Source organism: Zootoca vivipara, chromosome 8, assembly GCF_965207765.1.
Source record: "Zootoca vivipara chromosome 8, rZooViv2.hap1.1, whole genome shotgun sequence".
Lineage (NCBI taxonomy): Eukaryota > Metazoa > Chordata > Lepidosauria > Squamata > Lacertidae > Zootoca > Zootoca vivipara.
Window position 1 is genome coordinate 33,056,632 of NC_142591.1, and position 19,987 is coordinate 33,076,618.

The following is a 19,987-nucleotide window of genomic DNA, read 5'->3' on the forward strand; positions in this document are numbered from 1 at the left end:
CTTACTTTTTTTTAACCACACATTTTAGGCAGAACTTGAAAATAAGTATAAAACATCAATGTATGTTTTTAAATGTTTTCTGTTGCTGCAAGAGGTGGTGACAGTCAATGGCTTGCTGTACCTGTGACTTGCCTCATTTAGATAAAACATTGATGTGGAATGGGCATATTATGTGGCAGCCAAATCCTGCTTGGCTGACCACTCAAAGGCCCTGTAAATTGTCATTGGTCCATGGAGAGATGTGCTGCTAATGTAGCTGTTTCCCACATTGTGAAGTCTTTCCACATGCATGGCATCATGGCTGGAAGGTTGAACTTGGACCTAGGAGAGCAGGGTTCAAATCCCCACTCAGCCATGAAGCTCAATGGGTGACCTTGGGCCAGTCACCATCTCTTAGCTTAAGCTACCTCACGAGTAGCTGTGAGAATGACATAGGGGAGGTGAGAACCATGGATACCACACTGAGATCCTTGGAAGATAAAGGTGGTATATAAATTTAATAAATAAAATTCCTTACTGAACTGGACTCATAAAAAACAACTTAGAAGGATAGTTTTCAGAACCTTTCACTTAGTGTATTTTCTTCATGCTGTGTAACAGAAGTACCTGGAAATTTTAAAATCCCAATTCCTATTGTCCTCCTCATCCCCCCCCCAAAAAAAGCTTACTGCATTTATGTATGGTATGTTAATCACAATTGAACACCATTAATAATAGATATGGAAATGGACTAGAAAAGGAAAACACATTGAAATGGCTTCTTCTGCAAGATGTACATTTGCTTAGGTATGTGATCTTGGGGCTTGCTGAACTACTTCGACAAGTGACTCTAACTGAAGTATTTGGGGTTTCTGCTTCCTGTATACCACATTAACAGCATTCTGAAGGACCAAAAGCTGTTGTGAAAGTGCTTCTGCTAGGAGTCCCACATATGCACATTTGTCATTCAACTTCTCATGGGTGTTGCTGTCTGCCTGAATATGTAGTGTGTGTGTGTGTGTGTGTGTGTGTGTGTGTGTGTGTGTGTGTAGGCTACCTGACACCACCCCTAAATAACTACAGTGGTACCTCAGTTTACAAACACAATTGGTTCCAGAAGTCTGTACTTAACCTGAAGCGTACTTAACCTGAAGCGAACTTTCCCATTGAAAGTAATGGAAAGTTGATTAATCCATTCCAGACAGGTCTGCGGAGTACTTAAACTGATAATACTCAAACCGAGGCGTACTTAAACCGAGGTATGACTGTATTGTGAAGCCCCTACCAAACTTTTTCTTACAGTACTCAAACAAGTGGGAAAGTACAATTTTCCCATTTTGCAAGAAATAAAAAACTTCCCTCTTGCCTAGATCATTCTAAATTAGTACTATTTATATAGTTTATAAATGGTGTTTCACAGAGTCAATGGGCTGGATTCCCCCTGCATGCAAGGCCATGTATTTAGCATTATGATATGAATCTAACCTTGTGATTAGTCCCATCAAGGAACCCCTAGGCAAAAAAGAGATCCTGTCCAATTGGCATTGCAATTATTGTTGCAACTACCTGTACTGAATCTAAAGACTTTTCCAGTTAGTATGCACATCCAATTCATGCCATCCATCTGCAGTTCCCCACATGAGATGACTGTATGTTTATGTATGTCAGTCTCAACTGAACACTGTTAATAATAGATATGGAAATCACCTGCAAAAATGTGTTGAAATTTCCCTTTCTGTTAGATGTACATTTATTGTAACTAGGAAACGCCACCTGCTGGTTCAAAATCCCTCAACAATGCCTTAAAATGAAAGAAGCAAACGCAAATTGTTTCTGTTTCCCATGTTAATTGCCTTTCAGATGCCTATATTAAGTTAAGGGCAGAGGAAGATTTTACATATGTAGGGTTTGATACCCACGTAAATGTATAGTATAGAATCGCTATATCATGTTTATATAGCAATTGCCACTGACCAACAGACAAAAAGGTCATAACCCATAACCGATTTCATGTAGTCAAAATTATTGTTCTAGAACAGTGATTTGAAAATACAAAGCAGCAATGAAACAATATACTCATATTGTTTTTGATTTGTTGGTGTGTGGTTTTTTTTTACACAGAGCTATTTTTTGCAAGCTTCCTGAAATTGTAGCTTCTCCTATCAGGATGTTACTGATTGTCCTCATTTTTACTATCAGTAGACTTTATTATTATTACTAACAATTATAACATCATCATCATCAACAACAACAACAACAACTCTGAACTGTGGAGATTAACAGTAGCGAAGGAAGTGCGATATGAGACAGGACACATTTGGAAGGAAAAGGTGCACCCACTGAAATCCCATCCTCTATACAACCATTACAAGGTTTCCCCATGATCTGTAGGCCTTCCATGTGATGAAAAATATAGTGTTAGATTGTAGCTCCTTCTGAGTTGTAGCAGGAGTGGTAAATGTTGGTATGTATGTGCCAGGGAACAGAATCAAGCCATTGAAATGAAGGCGAGGCATGTTGTGCCTTGAAATATTGTCCAACTACGTTTGTAACTAGTCTACCTGACAGAGAAGTTCTGTTTCACATTGGCAGTGGAGAAAATACTGCAGGTGTCTGACGTCAGAAGCCACTCCACAGGATAGCAGCAGCCTGTTGCTGCATTTCGAGCTCATGCATCAGTTCCCAGAGGAAACTGAGAGGTAGGCCTCTGGCACTGCCAGACGGATGGGGTGAAAGTAAAAAAGGAAAGGATAAAACAATGTGGTATGACACTTATTTCTTCCCCTGGCTGGTAGTTCCTTCACTGACATTTTATAAGAGCTCTCGAGTGTGGAGTCACCCCACCACTCAATTCCTCTTAAATATTAGCTTTCATTCACCTGTGCCTGCCTGGTTGCCTTGGTAATTCTTGTTGCTTAGTAACAAGAACTAAGGCAGGGGATTGCCCTATTGTCTCTCATATCTTTCTAAAGAAATTGTTTTATACTGGATTTTTTATTTTAAAAAAACTTTTTTGTATCATTAAAAATACAGGGTGGTATTCAATTCTAGACTTACTCAGAGGAGACTCATTAAAGTTAATAAGCACGACTGACTTAGGTTCATTACTTTCAACATGTCTGCTCTGAGGTCTTAGTTGACTACAACTACAGGCACACCTTCCACTTGTCATTGGCTTGTGATATTGTAAACATGGCGCATCATGGACACTGTGTGAAAGGATCCTCGAGTCGATGACCCTTCAGTCTGATTGCAAGGCTCTTCTTCCATTCCTAAGCATGCAGCTAGTTGCCTACTGGGTTTGTTTTGATGTCTGAACCTGATCATAAAACCCATTCTGTTTAAAACTTTATGCTAAAAGCTATGATGATAGTAAGGGTGATTCAGATTCGGTGTGGTGGCTTAGGAAAAACAACTTCCATACTTAACAGGTACTTTAGTCTCTCAACCCACAAGATGAGTGCCATTGAGAACAGAGCATCACTGGCAGGAAATTTCTGTGCTTAATGTGGCTCAGGCAGGAGAGGTGGGCGAAGAGTGGCTGGATGGCATCTTCAGTTAACTAAAAGACAGGATTGAAACAAACCTGTAATTTTCAGATAACACAGCCACATGTGTATAGTTCGTGCAAAATAAAAAGTGTTGGTATAAAAACAATCAGTGGTTATATTTCGGTCCTTTGTGATTTGTGTTATTCTGTAAAAATGTGACTTTGAAACAGAATGTACTGTAAGAATGAGAATGCAAGTGCCAACTGGGGAAAGCAAAGTGGGGGAATGGGCAGAATTCACATGACAGCCAATGACTCTCTTATTCTAGTATGTAAATGCATATATACAACATGGATTTAGAGCAAACCTAATAGAGCAAGTTGAAAAAAAGGGTATGAGCAGTGGCCATGTGGTTAGTTTAAAGAGGGCAGTCTTCTATTTGAATGGATGTCCAGTCCCTATTCAGTTTAAAGATAAAGAACACAAAGAAGGAAAAGAAAGTGCCTTGAAGGTTCCCTCAACAGCACCTGGTCAGCAGAGTGACCAGGCAGACTTATCAGGTTCTTCCTCACTGAGGTGAGAAATACTGTACGGCATGGCATTTGAAAATAAAGTGTGTGTTTCTGTTTCAGTACAATCCTTAGGAGGAACAACATTATAGGGGGAGGGAAATGGGGGGAAGGCTGGGATATTCATTTATTTGGCAAGTCCTTTATCAATTTCAGTCTAACATACAAGCTGCGGGTTTTTCTGCACATAGCTCAAACAAAAAGACAAACAATACTGGAGCATGCATGCTTTTTTGGAATCTTGGGGATATTTTTTAAGCTATCCAGGTGTTTCAGCTGCAGAAATATAAAGGAAATGCCATGACAACATTAAAAAAAGCAAAAGAAGCCCAAATTCACCAATTTCCAGTTCCCACATTAATACACACAATGGGCTTTTCAAAGGCCAACTCATCTCAAAAGAATTTGAAGTTAACCCTTTCAGATTATGCTGATATATATCCAGCAACTCTCTCTTGGCACATACCAGGTTGAATATATATATGAATGAATCTGGTATATACTTCTGGGACTTCAGGTTAAGACAGGAAAAGATGTGGAAATTTAACTGATTTCAATGAAATATTAAGTTGTGCTCCTTTTGGCTTTGTGACCCATCCCAAAGCTCCACAGAGAGCAAATTACCAAGCTAAACAGATACAGAAAAATACAAATGTCATGTGGGATCTCAGACTACTCTGTGAACAGTCTTTTAGTGTGCATCCTTGTGAAATATATGTGCTCCTCCTGACTTGCAAGTGAGGTCCATAATGGCAAGGAATTTGTTAGAAATGAGCAACAGAAGTGAGAATGAAATATTCAGATACTATACTGTACACACCATCTGATTTAGACTACCATGCTACTGTAAGAAGGTAAGTGCACGCACATTTTGCTATTAGCAGACATAGTCCATAACATTGATATTCCAGAATGTATACCTTTTCATATATAAAATGTAGTGCTTATTGAACCTTATTTTACCTAGTATCTCAGGGCTGCATCTCACGGTACTTTTGAAAGACATGAGAGCACTATCAGGACTTCCGTGGGTGTAGGACGATGGGAGCTTTCAAGTTACACAGAATTCACCATGAGGAATGGAAAGGTAGCTAATTCTAAGATATTTAGAGGGCAGAATTGGTTACAAATGCAAGGAATGCAATCCAAAAAGTGCTAAGATCACTTTGACACCACCCCTAACTCAACAGCATTAGTTGTTCTTTTTGCATTACAAGGTCTTGATGACACCTGAGATTTGTGGCTCTAGAAAGATGCATCTGTTTTCTTGCTGAACATTTTTCATGCATCTTGCTTTTTTAAAAAAGTGCTTCCTTGATAAGCCCCTTCAACAAGATTTGTAACCCATATTCTGTTTATATAAATATATATTTATGTTTATATAAAATTATAATTATGATTTTTTTTAAAAAAACCCATTCAGCATGACTTGGTTAACATCACCTTTAATTTCATATTTTATTTGCTTTGTGTGTTTTTTTAAAAAATAAGAACATTAATACCTAAAGAAGATTTCTGTGTAAGTTGAAAGCTTCCACCCAGATCTGTAGCACTGTAGCTATTCGTTTTTTCTTCTGTTGCTCCAACACTGCTACTAATAGCTGCAATCTTAAATGCGCTGATTAGTAAACGTCATCAAATTTAATGGTACTTGCTTCTAATGGTTAGGATTGTGCTGTAAGACTCTAGGTGGATGCAGATGACCATTTACCACATACTGGCAACTTGTCATTAAAATATGCAAGGAACTTCTATTATAGCATCTGGTCATATTCGAAGGTGAGTTTTTAAAACTGGACTTAGCACATGCACAGCTGAACACTGCTGACCTGCTAGTCATATGGAGGGATGCACCCTGCATTAAGTTTACATGAGTCACCACTTGCTAAGTGGTTTTCTGAATCTGTGCTTAGTTCAGAGGGGGGGAATAGCCTAATGATCACACACAAACATTTCCGGTTCAAAAGCACATGAATTACCGACCAGCTAGGAATTGCAATAACCAAGGACCTCTGTGCAACATCTCCTTTTTATTCAAACACATGCCAAGAGCCCAGCACCATAATTTCATTACAGGCCACATGAGGTGTACATGCAGAAAGTTCCAGTTCTCCATGTGTACATGCAGAAAGCGCCACCACTAGGACTTTCATCCAAAGGGATCTTAAGTAGTAAGTTCTGGAGATCATCCGCCCAAAACCCTGAAAGGCCACTGCCGGTCAGAGCAATGTAGACAGACCTGCACTAGATGGAAAAGCTTTGTGACTTAGCTTCACGTGCTGATATGAATTAATAGCCGTTACTTCCCATGCACGGCTTTTAAAGAGCTGGGAAGTCAAAGCAAGAGTGAAAATGACAGGATAAATGCTTTCTCACAAGGGACTCAATGATCTCTGTAAATGTATTGTATTTCATTAGACACTACTATCATGAAGTGTTCCACTGCTGTGGAATTAAAGAGTAACCATAACCACATGGTATTTTCTTACCTTGGAAAAGAGAGTAGATAAACTCATGGAGGGTAAGGCCTGGATAACTAAATGGATATTGAAGCACAGTTGCTTCCATAGTTCCTGCTTCCATGTCCTTCTTCAGGGTTCCCTGGAAGTATTCTGCTGGACCCTGTCGGGAGAGTGCCTTTTCTCATGTTCTTCTGTACCTAATGTGTGTTTCCATCTCCATCATCTCTCCTTTGAGTTTTAAGAATCTTAATGTTTGATCATTCCCCAATGGGCGCTCCAATTCCTTTCAGATTGCTTGCTGGTCTACAAGCATAACCTGTCCTTTGTTTCAGGATTATCATCACGCTGCCAGAATTGGCCATGTAAGTTCCCTGCCTCACCCAAGATCTCATGGCCGGTATGTGGATGAGAACCCAGTAGTCCACTTCTTCAGGAACATTGTAAGTTCCCATTTCACTTTGGTAATTCTTTCACCAAACAAAACTGCTTACTTTCCTTTTTAAAACATACACACCAGCTAGCTAGTGCCCCGAAGATAATTTCTCTGCTAAAAGGGAGTGCAGACAAAATTATATCTTGTGTGCCAGGCAAGGGGATGGACACTGGAAGTCATTCTCCTGATCCACAGCTCTGTGTCCATTTCTATGGGCTCACACATTTCTTTCTCCTGGAGCCTGTCAGTATTTTGCTGCCTGAGGCACAGGACAAGGTGGTGGTTCCCCTCTCCCAATTCTACAAACAGAAGTCAGTCAGATTGGAAACTGAATCAACACCAGCAACAGGACAGGACAACATCACTGTAGCATCTGGTGGCAGCAGGCTAGCTTGAAGGACACAGGGCAAGCCATGTGACAGCTCTCCTCCTCTGGCACTTTGCCACCACAGCCCAGCATATGTCACTTGAGGCAACTGACTCAGCCTACCTAATGGTAGAGCCAGCCTTGCCTGCCATGCTCTACAGACTCAAGGGAATGTGTGGCAGTAGCACCTTCTCCTGAACTGAAGATGGACAGCTGGTCCTTTTTGAAGGGGAGAGACCATTTATGAGAATTGGCTGTTCCTGCAGCAAATCACTGTGTTGGAGCAAGTCACATGCCCAAACAAACTAACTGTGTGCAGATAGGCAAAAGACAGTCTTCTAGGCAGAAGAGGGTTTTCCTCAATTTTGACACTGGAATTTTTCCATTCTAACATGGAAATCTCTGGGGAAAATCCAATAATCCAGGCTTGCTCCCTTCTTTCAAATAGAAACGAAAATGGATAGAAATATTCTATGTCAGTGCTGATACCAATGAGACAAATGTTACTGACATGAATATTTATAGAAATTACCTCAAACTTGAGCTGTGGCTCACTTCCTGTGGAGCCTTCAGAGCCATGGAACTGGGACACAAATCCTGTGTAAACCACTGAGCTATAACAAATATATGGATTCTTACCAGAGACTAATAAGCATTGAGGAGCAGGAAGTCCCTTCATGTCTAGAACATTTTCATCTTGTAGAAATTTGCAAATCCCTCAGCATAGCTACCAAGTTATCCCTTTTTTAAAGGGATTTTCCCTTATGCTGAATAGGCTTCCTCGCGAGAAAAGGGAAAACTTGGCAGCTATGTCCCTCAGACTCACTCTTATAAGCCTAGCCCAGCAGCTACATAAGCAGAAGGCTTATCTGAAAGTTTTCTTTTAATAATAAGCTAATTCCCATCCTGAGCCTCTGAAAAAAGGGGATAGAAACATACATTGCATATTTGATATACATTGCATATTTGATTGTATGCAAACATACATTGCATATTTGATTTAGGCTTCAATCCTAACCCCACTTACCTGGGAGCAAGCCACATTGAATACAATAGGACTTACTTCTGAGTAGGATGGCAGGATCTGTCAGTTTTGGTTCGCTCTCATTTTTCAAATCTTAAATTCGGTTCTCTAAGTTTCTGTAGCAATCTGCAAACTAAAATCATCATGAAACTTCACCAGCATTCTAGTGCCAATTTCTCCTAATAAGCACAGTTTTTGTGTGCAGTTTTGACTAATGTACACATTTTTGCAAGAAATTTTCCCTAACTCAATGCATTATAAATGCATTTGTATACACACTTTCCCTTATTATATGCATCTTTGTAAATATTGGTTGGTTAGAGAACGACATTGCAAAGTTCTGGTAAGTGCAAACTTCATAGGATGGCTATGTTTGTCGTATTGTTTTGTAAAGTGTGAATTTGATGGATTTGCCTTTAAATGCAAACTGTACAGTCTGTGTACACAATAGCTGAGCAGCACAACTAACAAGTGTACACAGAAATTTGTTCAATGTAACATGTGAACAAACCTCTTCTTTTTAACAACCACATTTTGTGCATACAGGAAGCCCAACATAGGAGCGCCTCCTCATATGTAGGGACCTCATGCCATCTCAACACCAACACAACCATTGAGCACGTACACAGGCTTGCATATTGGTGACTCTATGCAGACAGCAATGCTCAACACGTGACTCCTTTTTAAAGAGAGAGAGAGAGAGAGAGAGAGAGAGAGAGACCTTGCTTTGGAACAGAGCTGAAGGTGTGGCACGGCTTAAGATCATGCTACACACAAGTATCAAATGCATAAAGTGTATTGAAAGTTTCTCATGCGGCTTGTTACACTTCACATTACTGAGAGACAGAAAAATGTAGGGCTGTTGCTTTCTCTGAGTAGCTACACAGCTCACAAAATATCCAGTTCCTTCTTAAGAATCTAATAAATATGGGTGCAAAGCTGAAGCCCACCATGAATGCGTTGGTTGGAACAGAATGAGAATAACAGCAACTAGCTTTGCAATGTTGCTGGAATTAAGAAGGAGGCTTGTAATTAAAGTGGCAGATCAAGAGTGTTGTCTAATGCAGTGTTTCTCAACCAGTGTGCCTCCAGATGTTTGGGGACTACAACTCCCATCATTCCTGACCACTGGTCTTGCTAGCTAGGGATGATGGGAGTTGTAGTCCCAAAACATCTGGAGGCACACTGGTTGAGAAACACTGGTCTAATGATGCAACTGGTCCTCTTTCGCATTGCTCATTTACATTCTGAGGAATCTTAACAGGGTTTGTGGGTTTGAAGAACAAGAGTCAAATCTTATCAAACAAAACAGGAGTCTTTCTCAAATCTCTTCACATAACGAGCAGCCAAGAAGCATTTTGAGCACAGCATCAAGCAGACAAGGTGCTAAGAGTGAACTCAACCATTTTGCTGGCAAAAACAGCAAAACCTATGCACCAGGTGGCATCAGCAGGCTTGAGGAATTGCACTATTATTATTATTTAAAAAAATAGGAATTAAAAAAATGAGGCAGGAACAGCCCAATGAAGAGTGAGCATGTTCAGAGTTCATAGAATGCTTGCTGGCTATTGGTGGTGGGGCGGGGGGAGGAGGGAATGGAAAGTGGACAAGACGTGGCATATCTTGAAGCAGACCTGAAAACTCGATTGTATAGCATTTTGTTGTAGACCCTACTTTTCCTCTTACTTTTGTGTTGTTTTTCAGGTGTCACCCAGGTCAACTCCTCCCCTGCATGCAAAGGTACGTGTGAACATGTGACATTGATTCACATTATGGGCCATCAGCTTGTGGCAAGCCAAAGACTAAGAGTCATGTCTCCTGACAGAGTATGACTTACCATATTTTTCTGTGTATAAGACAATGCTTATGCTAAAAAAAAATTAGGCAAAAATTGGGTGTCGTCTTATACACTGGTAGTGAATGCAGAAGGGGGACGTGCGATTAATGACAGCAGCAAGCAGGAGATTGGCAGCGGTGATTGGGCAGGTGATTGGTGGCTGCGGCAAGGTCTGCTGGCAATTGGCTGTGGCAATTGGGCAGGTGATTGGCAGCTGCGGCATGTGGGCGGGTGGGCTGTTGGTGGCAGTAAGCGGAACACACAATTGGCGGCTCCGGCGAGTTGTGGCTATGGCAAGCGATTGGCAGTGGGGGGCAGGCAGGTGAGCGATTGGCAGAAGTGACCTCCCCCACCCTCACCCCCCAAAGCTAAACAACTTAATTTCTTAATTTTGGGTTAAAAAAAATAGGGGCCATCTTATACATGGGGGCATCTTATACACAGAAAAATATGGTATATAGAATGATTTCTCACAGAACGCTGCTATGTAATGTAAACAGCACATAATGCATGTATGTTGCTGCCTTAAAGGAGCCATGCATCTAATTAGGAACACAGTGATCTGCCTTACACTGAGTCAGACCATTGTGCACCTGCATTGGCTACGCTAACTGGCAGCGGCTTGCCAGCATTTCAGTCACGGTATCTCCCAGACTCACCTGGAGATGCTGGGATGGAGCTAGGGACTATCTGCATGCTGAGCAGATGCTTTATTCCTGAGCTCTGTGATGATCCTTCCATGCTGGTTCAGTGGACTCTCGGTTCCCCACTGGGGCTTACTCTGGCCTCAGACAAAAAAACATGAAACTGCTTATAACATAGATATGTTTTTTTTCCTTCATTCATGGCTGGGACAAGGATTGCAGGCCCCACTCTTTTCAAAGCCATCTTTGTTCCAATGCCACCTCCTCTTAGGATTGTCATCATCAACACTCATACGCTTTAGTGGTTCTCCCATCTTTCATTGTGACCCCAGGCTGGTGCTGTATCTCCAATGCCACTTTCCTTTCTCCCAAGTATCTACCCTTCTCTTAAGGTTGACTGCACAGTACATCTAAGCAGTCTCTAATCTGAGCTGCAAGAAGACTTTGGTGCCTCTTCCCAACCCTTTACTTCCCCACTTGCCATCGTAGCTTATTTCCCAGCCTTCGAAGGAATGCTGAGCACATTTGAACACATGTGCCCCTTGGAAAAGGATCGCTGGAAATGTAGGACAAGGGTTCTAACTAGGTTACGTTACACACACTGGGGACAAAGGCAAATCCTCCAGATTGTTCCCAGCACCGGATAAGGCAATTTGAATGGGCAATTGTCAGTTATGCCTTATTTTAAGGGACATTGCTAAATCTGAAATGATCCGAACATCCTAATCAATTCCTCTTATTCCAGCACATTATGCCAGACTGAATCAGATGACTGGTGCATCTAGAGCAGCATTGTTAGATCTTGACTGGCAAGCTGGTCTTGAAGCAGCTCTCAGCCAAAGGCCTTTCCAAATGCTGCCACCAGAACTATCCAAGACTGAACTTGTAGGAGCATGGATGAACAGCATGGACTTTACAATGGAGGGTCACTTGAATCTAAAATGTTCCACACAACCACTTGGGTTTTAAACTTCTTTAAACACTCGATTGCAAACCACAACCCAAGTATAGTTTGATCCTCATTCATTTTGATCCTCGTTAATAGAGAAACCCTCCTTCACTGATTATACTTCTCTTGTGCACCTTCAGTGTCTTTTTGCTCCATGGTGGTCACCATGTCACTGTTTCTGTTTCTTGTATGCGCAGGGAAGATCATCCTTTTCCAGATTTAGCTGGGTAGGTGATGAATATGCTTTCATGTGCAGCCATTTTGCTTCTCCCAAAAAACGCAAATAGCATCTGTTTTGTTTTCTTCTGTTTTGCCTTCCTAGCTCCTGCAAAATCTTCACATTCATGTTTTTGACTGTGGCTTGTTTGCTTTGCTCCTCCTGGCTCCCAAGCAGTTCCTTTATGCCAGGCATCCCCAACCTGTGGCCCTCCAGATGTTTTGGCCTACAACTCCCATGATCCCTAGCTAACAGAACCAGTGGTCAGGGATGATGGGAATTGTAGTCCAATACATCTGGAGGGCTGAAGGTTGGGGATGACTGCTTTATGCCCATGGTTTTGTTGCTTGCTTTTATCCAGAAGCCTGTCAAGCTTACAATACAATTTAAATTCTTTTTGCCTGAGCACAGAGCCAAACTGCACTGCATGGCAAACCTCTTCCCTTTAAGGCAATTTAAAGGTTCTACTGATCTTTGTGTGTCTGTGGAGTGCCAGTGGGGAGGTAAAAATAAAAGATAGCTTGAAATAATGAATTGGAAACAACTCCATTTTTGTTTGGGATCATGAATACAGTCAAGAACAGATGCAGGGTATAAATTTTGCACCCCATTATTTGATGGGAGTTACAATATCATATATTGACACTTGTAGAATCCTAGAGTTGGAAGGGACCCAAGGGCCATCTAGTCCAACCGCCTGCAATGCAGGAATCTCAGCTAAAGCTTCCATGACAGATGGCCATCCAACTTCTGTTTAAAAATCTCCAAGGAAGGAGAGTCCACCACCTCTCGTGGGAGTCTGTTCCAGTTCCCCAGCAGTTGTATTTTCAAAAAGAAAATGATGAGGAAGACATGATAACATTCGTTCTACACTGTAGACAAATTTATATTCATTACCCCTATGCAAAACACAACTAGAATAGGTTAACTATTAGACTGAGGAGTGAGAATGCTTTGTATGTTAAGAGTGTGCAGTGTTTGTGTGTTAAGGGTGTGTGATTGCATGCTGGAATGCAACCTCCAACAGTTTCCAAAAAAGGTTATGCCGTCCTTGGGCTGAACTGTACCAGGCCTGAATACAAAATAACGTGGCCAAATACCGAAGAGCTTATTGTACTAAAAAGTCTGTTGTCCTGAAAAGCTAATGTCCTTTAGCAGGAAGACCTCTTCATATAGTTCTCTCCCCCACCCATCTGTTGTAAACTCATTTTGTTCCTTTAGACACCTGAGTTCAGAACAAAAGGTGTTACTCTTAGAATTAATTAGAAGTCACAATTATCAAACGCTAGAACTAGTCACATTTTTGCTTTAAAATTACAAAATTATGTTATGCCAGGTTGCTTAGAAATGTTTCCATCATCCACTGGACATTTTGCTAGGCCAAAAAAGGTCATTACCAGCTGCTGTAAAGTTTTAGTGAAATGTTTGAATGGCCTAAGCTCTTATTAGGAGGTGGCAGGAAAGGCCTGGCAACCTCAGGAAGTGGCCAAGCGTGTGGAGGCACTGTGTTAGTATTTTATCCTTTAAACTGGTTGCTGTGTACAAGACTAATTAGAACAGTTTTCCATTTTCAAAAAAGATATGACAGACTTGACTTGCATTGCAGTGTGTTTGTTGAGACACCTTTCCCAACTTTGAAAGGGATGTGTTGCATACCAATCCTGGCAGGGCAAGGCTTTTAAATTAAAGTACTGCTTTGTAGTTGCTGAGCAGAATGCTAGTTGAAAATTCCTCCTTGAACTACCAGTTTTCATCAGACAGTTGTGCAATTGCTTTAACAACCTTTCCTCATTTTTAACAATGCTTTTCAAAAAAAAAGGACATCGGTGATGTGTAAGTACTTATTTCACAATATACGGTACCCATTAATGTTCGGGGTGGGGACTTTTTAAAGGGGCTAAATGCATGAAAGACGAAACACATTTATTTTCATAGTACCTCCTTCCACATTTACTTGATGGCAGCTGTTATCACTTGACAGCCTGGCTGTGTTAAGCAGTTTACATCAGTTACCACATTATTAGTCATTAGGGATTATTATCACCTCAGGCAATTCCCAAATAATGTGCGCCAAAGAATGCAGCAAGATTCATTTAAATGGTAGCCAACGTGTAAAAGGTATCGGATTTGCCTTTAGCTTTCCTGTATACATATTTTACTCTCTTCTAAATATCTATTTCATTGCTACCAATTGAGGTATTTTCTTTCATCATTGGTTATTTCGGGGAGAGCCCTATCCTACCTGTCTCTTATCCTTTCATGCACTTGTCTAATGTAATAGCCTTCTGCTCCCAGTCTACCTAAGCTATTGTAATATATATCAATGACAAAACAAAGTACTGTATTTGCAATTTCCTCTTTTTTTTTTCTTTTTGGCAGGGTGGTGAAACTCACAGGCCTGGATATGGAAGTGGAAGATTCTATGACCATAAATATGCTCACAAGGGACACAAGGGATACCACTATGATGGCCAGGGCACACTGTCTAGACTCTTTAGACTGGTAAAGTAAAATATAATATATATACATATATATTTTTTAAAAAAGTAGGTGCAAACTGTGAGGGGAAGTGAAAAACTAGGAACAGCTGGTTATTGCATTCATTGGATATATAGTTTTACCATAGATTTATCATAGCAACTGTCCTGGAAATCAGCAACACTGCTTGTGAAAAAGAAGAATGGTAGGTTTGGAAGACCATCCAGTAGGTGGACTTCTGATAATAAACTCCAGCATTCCCTTTGCTGAGGCAAAGCTCTCAACTGTAACTTATACACGTCAGTTATAACCCAGATGATGAGGCCTCCCAAGCCTAGAGCCAAGTGAGCAAATAGAAACACCTGGTTAAGCTTTATGTTTCAGCTGAGGAGGCGTACGGAAGGGTGCCACATTATATCTGCCTTTCTTCTGCAAGAAATAGGGCATTGAGTACGTCTGCACCTAGGTTGTGGAACGCCTTGCTTGTAAATATTAAGCAACCACCACCAGTACTTTGTTTCAAATGCCTCCTGTTACAGTTTACATTCAATACTTCTTCCCAGGGAATTCTGTGAGGGGGATAGTGGTCTCCTGACAACTCTCAACTACAGTTCCCAGGATTCTTTGGGAGAAGCCATGACAGTTTAAAGCTATAGTGCAGATGGGGCCTAAATTAGCTGAAATCACATTATGGCTAACTTGTTCCATTGGTTTCACCAATTCAGCCACGTTCCCCTAATTTATAATAGATCCCGCCCAATGGAATTGCTAGTCATATAAATTTTATTGGCATTAATAGTCATAAAGATGAAGCACTCTAGCTAAACTGGATAAACTTCAGAGTTATTCACATGAAAGAGAAAGTATATGATTCAATGTGTGAGAGGTTAACTGCTCCGTTATGCTAACAGTTGGCATCAAAATAGGCCCACAGAACTATTTGTGGAAGAGTCTTACCTCTAGTCTAGACTTTCCTGGTTGTGTGCTGCTAGGCTTGGCACCTCTATAACTGGTATAACTAGAGAGAGTAGTAGTCCCTGACACTGTAGTCTGGTGCATCTTGATCCAGTTCATCTAGTGTGATGCTTCATGTTGCAGTGCGAAAGCTTTTCAAGGTTCATTAGCACACAAGACAGTTGGATTTTCACCTGAAACATTTTCCCTATCAGGACAGAACAGGTTGCTTTCCTGTAAACGTCGTTCTCTGGTTGAGGCTCTGTGTGACAACAGAGACCCTGTGGAGAATTTATATTGCATGATAGTGAAGCAAATAGACAAAAAGAGGAAGGAAGAACATCATGTTTTATACCTCTAAATGTAAACAGAAATTATTCTAAGGTTACAAGAAATAAGGGGGAAATGTGTTTGTTGCAAGGAAAGTCATTTAATATGCATTGAGTTGAAGTGAACCAGCAGTTACAGTAACAAGTTAATGGCTTTTTAAAAAAATTGACCAACACATCTGGCTATTTTGTGCATCTGTATTTGTTTTGAATGAGATAATTGTCATGGCCAATTTGGGTGGGTGGGGTGGGTGGGGTGGGGGGAATGAATACCTACTTAGCATTTCCAGAAATTCAATATTTCAATTTCAGACGTGTCATGTGGAAGTATGTTCCATCAAAATAAACCAGCCCCACGTTAAAGTGTGTTGGTAGAAATGCCCATCCCTATTCCTATTTATTACCATCCACTGTCTTATGCCCTTTTCTCTGTTTCTAGAATTAGCTATTATTGGTGAAATTTTCTTTTCATGCAATTTCTGTGTTCTGTGCAGATATATACAGTATTTATAAATGCCAACTTTTAATTTGTAAGCCATTGGACTTGACAATAAGGTTTATAAGCCATTAAAGTTGAACATGAGATTAGACCTTCATTCTCTCCTAATACGGTAGATGTTATGATTTCACCCCAAGTTTCCATAAGCAGGAATTTCCCCTCATTATAACCATCTGCAAAAATGGAAGTTTGTCATCCAATATGTAATAATTTGCTATAAAATGGTCCTCATTATTTATATGTTATCCAATATTTCTTTAGAGTGTGGCTCCTTAAAACAGATCTAATTAAAGGCAGGTTTCTGTGGGAAGTAATGGATTTAAAATGTCTGCAATAAAAGAAAAATAAGTGCTTAATAGAGCATAATTAATTGTCAATTAAATATAATTACAATGCTCTAACTATTTTGATTGATGAAACTAAGCCATGATGCGGCTCAGTAGCAGTTGCAATTACAAACGATCAGGGAAATATTGCTGGCTTTATCGTCAAAAAGTAATAATAGAACTACCATTAGAAAGCACTAAAAACCATCTAGTAAAATCCTACGAGGAACGACAAAATATGTTGGGGAAACGGTGAGAGGAGGTCTGGCAGGAGACCTGGGGTACTCTGAAGAAAGCATCCTAATTACTAGAGATTCTGAAGTCCAACAACCTGATGCCTGGAGGATCCTAAAGAGGTTCATGGAGGTTATAACTATCCCACTATAAATCCCTGGTCTTCTGTCTTGTGTTTGCTGATTTAGTAGAACCTTCAGAAAAATGAAAGTGGGGTTCTTTGGATCTGCTAACCTTGAATATCCCAGATCAAAACAAAATGAATGGCATAGTCAAATTTGCTTTGCAGGCTTACTTAGCAATGTAGTTGTGCAGCTCATTGGTGCTGCCCAAGAGCCTGATATGGGTGGGGGAGCTTTTTTTTTTCCTGGCACGAGAATGATGACAAGGATGGAGCCAGGCGGTTCTCTCTGGGGAGAGCATGCCATAAGCTGGAAGGACAGAGCTCAATGAGACTGCCAGCCCAATGCTTTGTTTACTTTCAGTGGCCTTGGTTTCTCTGACCTATCTAGCAACACTGATAACCAATTCTTTAGAAATAATTAATATTTAGTGACTAGAGCCCATTGATCGAGGAATTTGTTACAGAACATACCCTGTTTCTCCGAAAATAAGACATGCCCATAAAATAAGCCGTAGCAGGATTTCTAAGCATCTGCAATATAAGCCATTCCCCGAAAATAAGACATAGTGATAGGCGCAGTTCTGGAGGGCACCAAGGAAAAGGCGAGGGTGGACGTGTAATTAAAAATAAGACATCCCCTGAAAATAAGCCATAGTGTGTCTTCTTGAGGAAAAATAAATATAAGACAGTGTCTTATTTTTGGGGAAACACGGTAGTATCAAGTTTTGTTACCTGAAATTTAATTTGAATGAACTCATCATACTTTAAAATTTGATTGTAAAAATAGAATTCCCTAAAGGCAAACCACATTTGAAATTGCAACACTTTTAAAGATCAAAGTAGTAAAGAAACCTGGAACAAAATCAAATAAGCATATGTAGCCTCCATTTCAGCAACTATGCATGAGAGATTTCCCTGCGGTTCGTGGAACCAATCTGTACTAATTTGTGCCAGAGTCTGGATGGAATTGCATTTAGCACTCTTATACTGTAGATCTGAGCAGTAGATTCTTTTTAATCCAATTCTTTCTTGTTGCTTTTCTTTCCAAAGGGAGGATCCGGTTCCCGACCTGGCTCCCGGTCTGGCTCTCCCATTGCTAGGCGCTGAAGCTCTCAGATGTTACCAAAGGGCTACACTCTCTGCTTTATAACATAGATGCCTTGAAGGTTTAATAACAAACTGCAGAATTCCCTAGATAGAAACACAATCTATTTGTTAATGTCACTGAGTTGTGCATGCAGTAGAAGTACACAAAAATTTATTGGCAAACGCTGACCAAGAACGAATGCAAAACAAACCAAACTCCCAAATTTTCAAAGTAGCTTTTACTTGCTGTCAGCAGCATTACTTTAGGGAAAGTAACAGTCCCCCCATATTATTCATTCATCTTCAAGGTGTTTCCAAAGAATATAGGGCTTTAATTTTTTAAGCACATACAACATTAAGTCCCTTTCAGATTTCTTTTCCACTAAACTTTACGTAACGACATACTACACAATTGTCTACATTAACCCTGCCATTAACGGACTTTTGAGATCTCTGCTGTAAACAAACAAAATAATAATAATAAAAATGTGCAGAAGTTGTAAGGACTGTTTATCCATTTTTTAAATTATTATTTGGTTTTGGTTTATTATGATTTCATTTTTTCAGTACCCCTTTCTCTCTCAGTTTGTATTTGATTTTTTTTTTCTAACTGGATTAGGCAGTCACGGAAAGGTATCTTCAACTGGGAGTTCAAGGTATGTTGCAAAGTGGGAGAAGGCAGTTGTTACTGTTTCAATGAGATTGAGCTATGGCCATAAGGAATGATGCACTTTCTAGTGCATGACCAATTGCTCGTCACACCCAACACATTAGAAATTAAGAGTGGCTGGGAGAGAGAAAAGAGGATCTCAAACTTGAATTAGACTAGTTACAATAGAAAATGAGGGATCATTCCAACAAAGGAAAACATACAAGTTGGCCATGTGGATGTCCCTGCAGCTCTACACAGGCACTTGCTGCAACTAAGTTCATTTGCAGCTACAATAAAAAAGAGTCTAATTTCTAAATAACAGAAAGCCCTTTGGTGAGGCAGTTTCAGATAGTATCTGCACATCTAAAGTTAGCATTCCTAGCTGTCGTGTTAGTGCAGCAGAGTTAAACATGCAGTGCAACAGAGCAAACTACACTGCTAGATTGTAGGTATTAAAACTAACGAGCTAGAAATAGGTGCTAATTGTTGACACGTATACTAAGGAATGAACATGTGGAAATGGGTCTACCCATCTACGTGAAGAAAAATGCTCTTCTGAATTGCACTGTTTTATAATATTCAACTTATTCTGTCTCTAAATGACCTTCCTGTACTCATGCAATGTTTTATTTGAGCTTATATGTTGTAGACACTGTATTAAAGACTAAGTTGGCACCTGCCTTTAGCTAATGAACATCAGGAGTTAATGACGTTACTGCCAACTGATATATAGTGGATGTTGTTCTTGTTGTTAGTGAGAGGTCACCCTAATCTACCGTAGGTTTCAAGCAACATTCTTAATATGCAGCAATGAAGAAACACACAGAGACAAACGAAACAGAATACCGAAATTGTTAAGCACACGCAAACACATTACATCTTCTTTCAAAATGTTGTTGGCTATGTGTCTTTTTCTATGTGTAGCCTCATCCAGTTGTGTATTCCACAACATAATAGTGAGTTTCACTTAAGTGTATTGTTCTTAAATGTGTATGAATACAACTCCTGAAAACAAAACACCAATATTGAAATAAAGTACTCAACTTTTAATGAAATTTGGAGGATTTAATTTTTTAAGTGTTTAGGACTTTAAGGTCAATCACACAAGCCAATAAACTAGACAGATGTACTGCTTCAAAGCCACACACAAGCATACACTATGTCTGATTGTGATGCTTAATCTTTTAGAACATTCTGCCAAGTGTTTGAAGGGAAATGAAAGATCCACATTTCCCCAAATGATTTTCTTCCTGTCTTTGCTTCCTGTGGTTTTTTATTTTAAATTTTTTTTGCATCTCTTCGAAAGAGAAATTTCAATCCTGCACACAATTCT

The 19,987-nt window shown here is 40.1% G+C and overlaps 1 protein-coding gene across 2 annotated transcripts in view; it reads left to right on the forward strand.

Annotated features, from left to right (window-relative positions):
* Window positions 1-19,709, forward strand: part of MBP (myelin basic protein) — a 97,441-nt gene extending 77,732 nt beyond the window's left edge. The window contains exons 5-9 of one of the 2 annotated variants that reach the window (XM_035124387.3): window positions 6,834-6,941; window positions 10,030-10,065; window positions 11,953-11,982; window positions 14,352-14,474; window positions 17,967-19,709. In XM_035124387.3, the coding sequence (XP_034980278.1) occupies window positions 6,834-6,941; window positions 10,030-10,065; window positions 11,953-11,982; window positions 14,352-14,474; window positions 17,967-18,023 (354 nt within the window). In that variant the 3' untranslated portion in view covers window positions 18,024-19,709. The remainder of the gene's footprint in view (window positions 1-6,833; window positions 6,942-10,029; window positions 10,066-11,952; window positions 11,983-14,351; window positions 14,475-17,966) is intronic. The other variant, XM_035124388.3, reaches the window with a different exon arrangement.
* The last annotated feature ends 278 nt before the right edge of the window (window positions 19,710-19,987 follow it).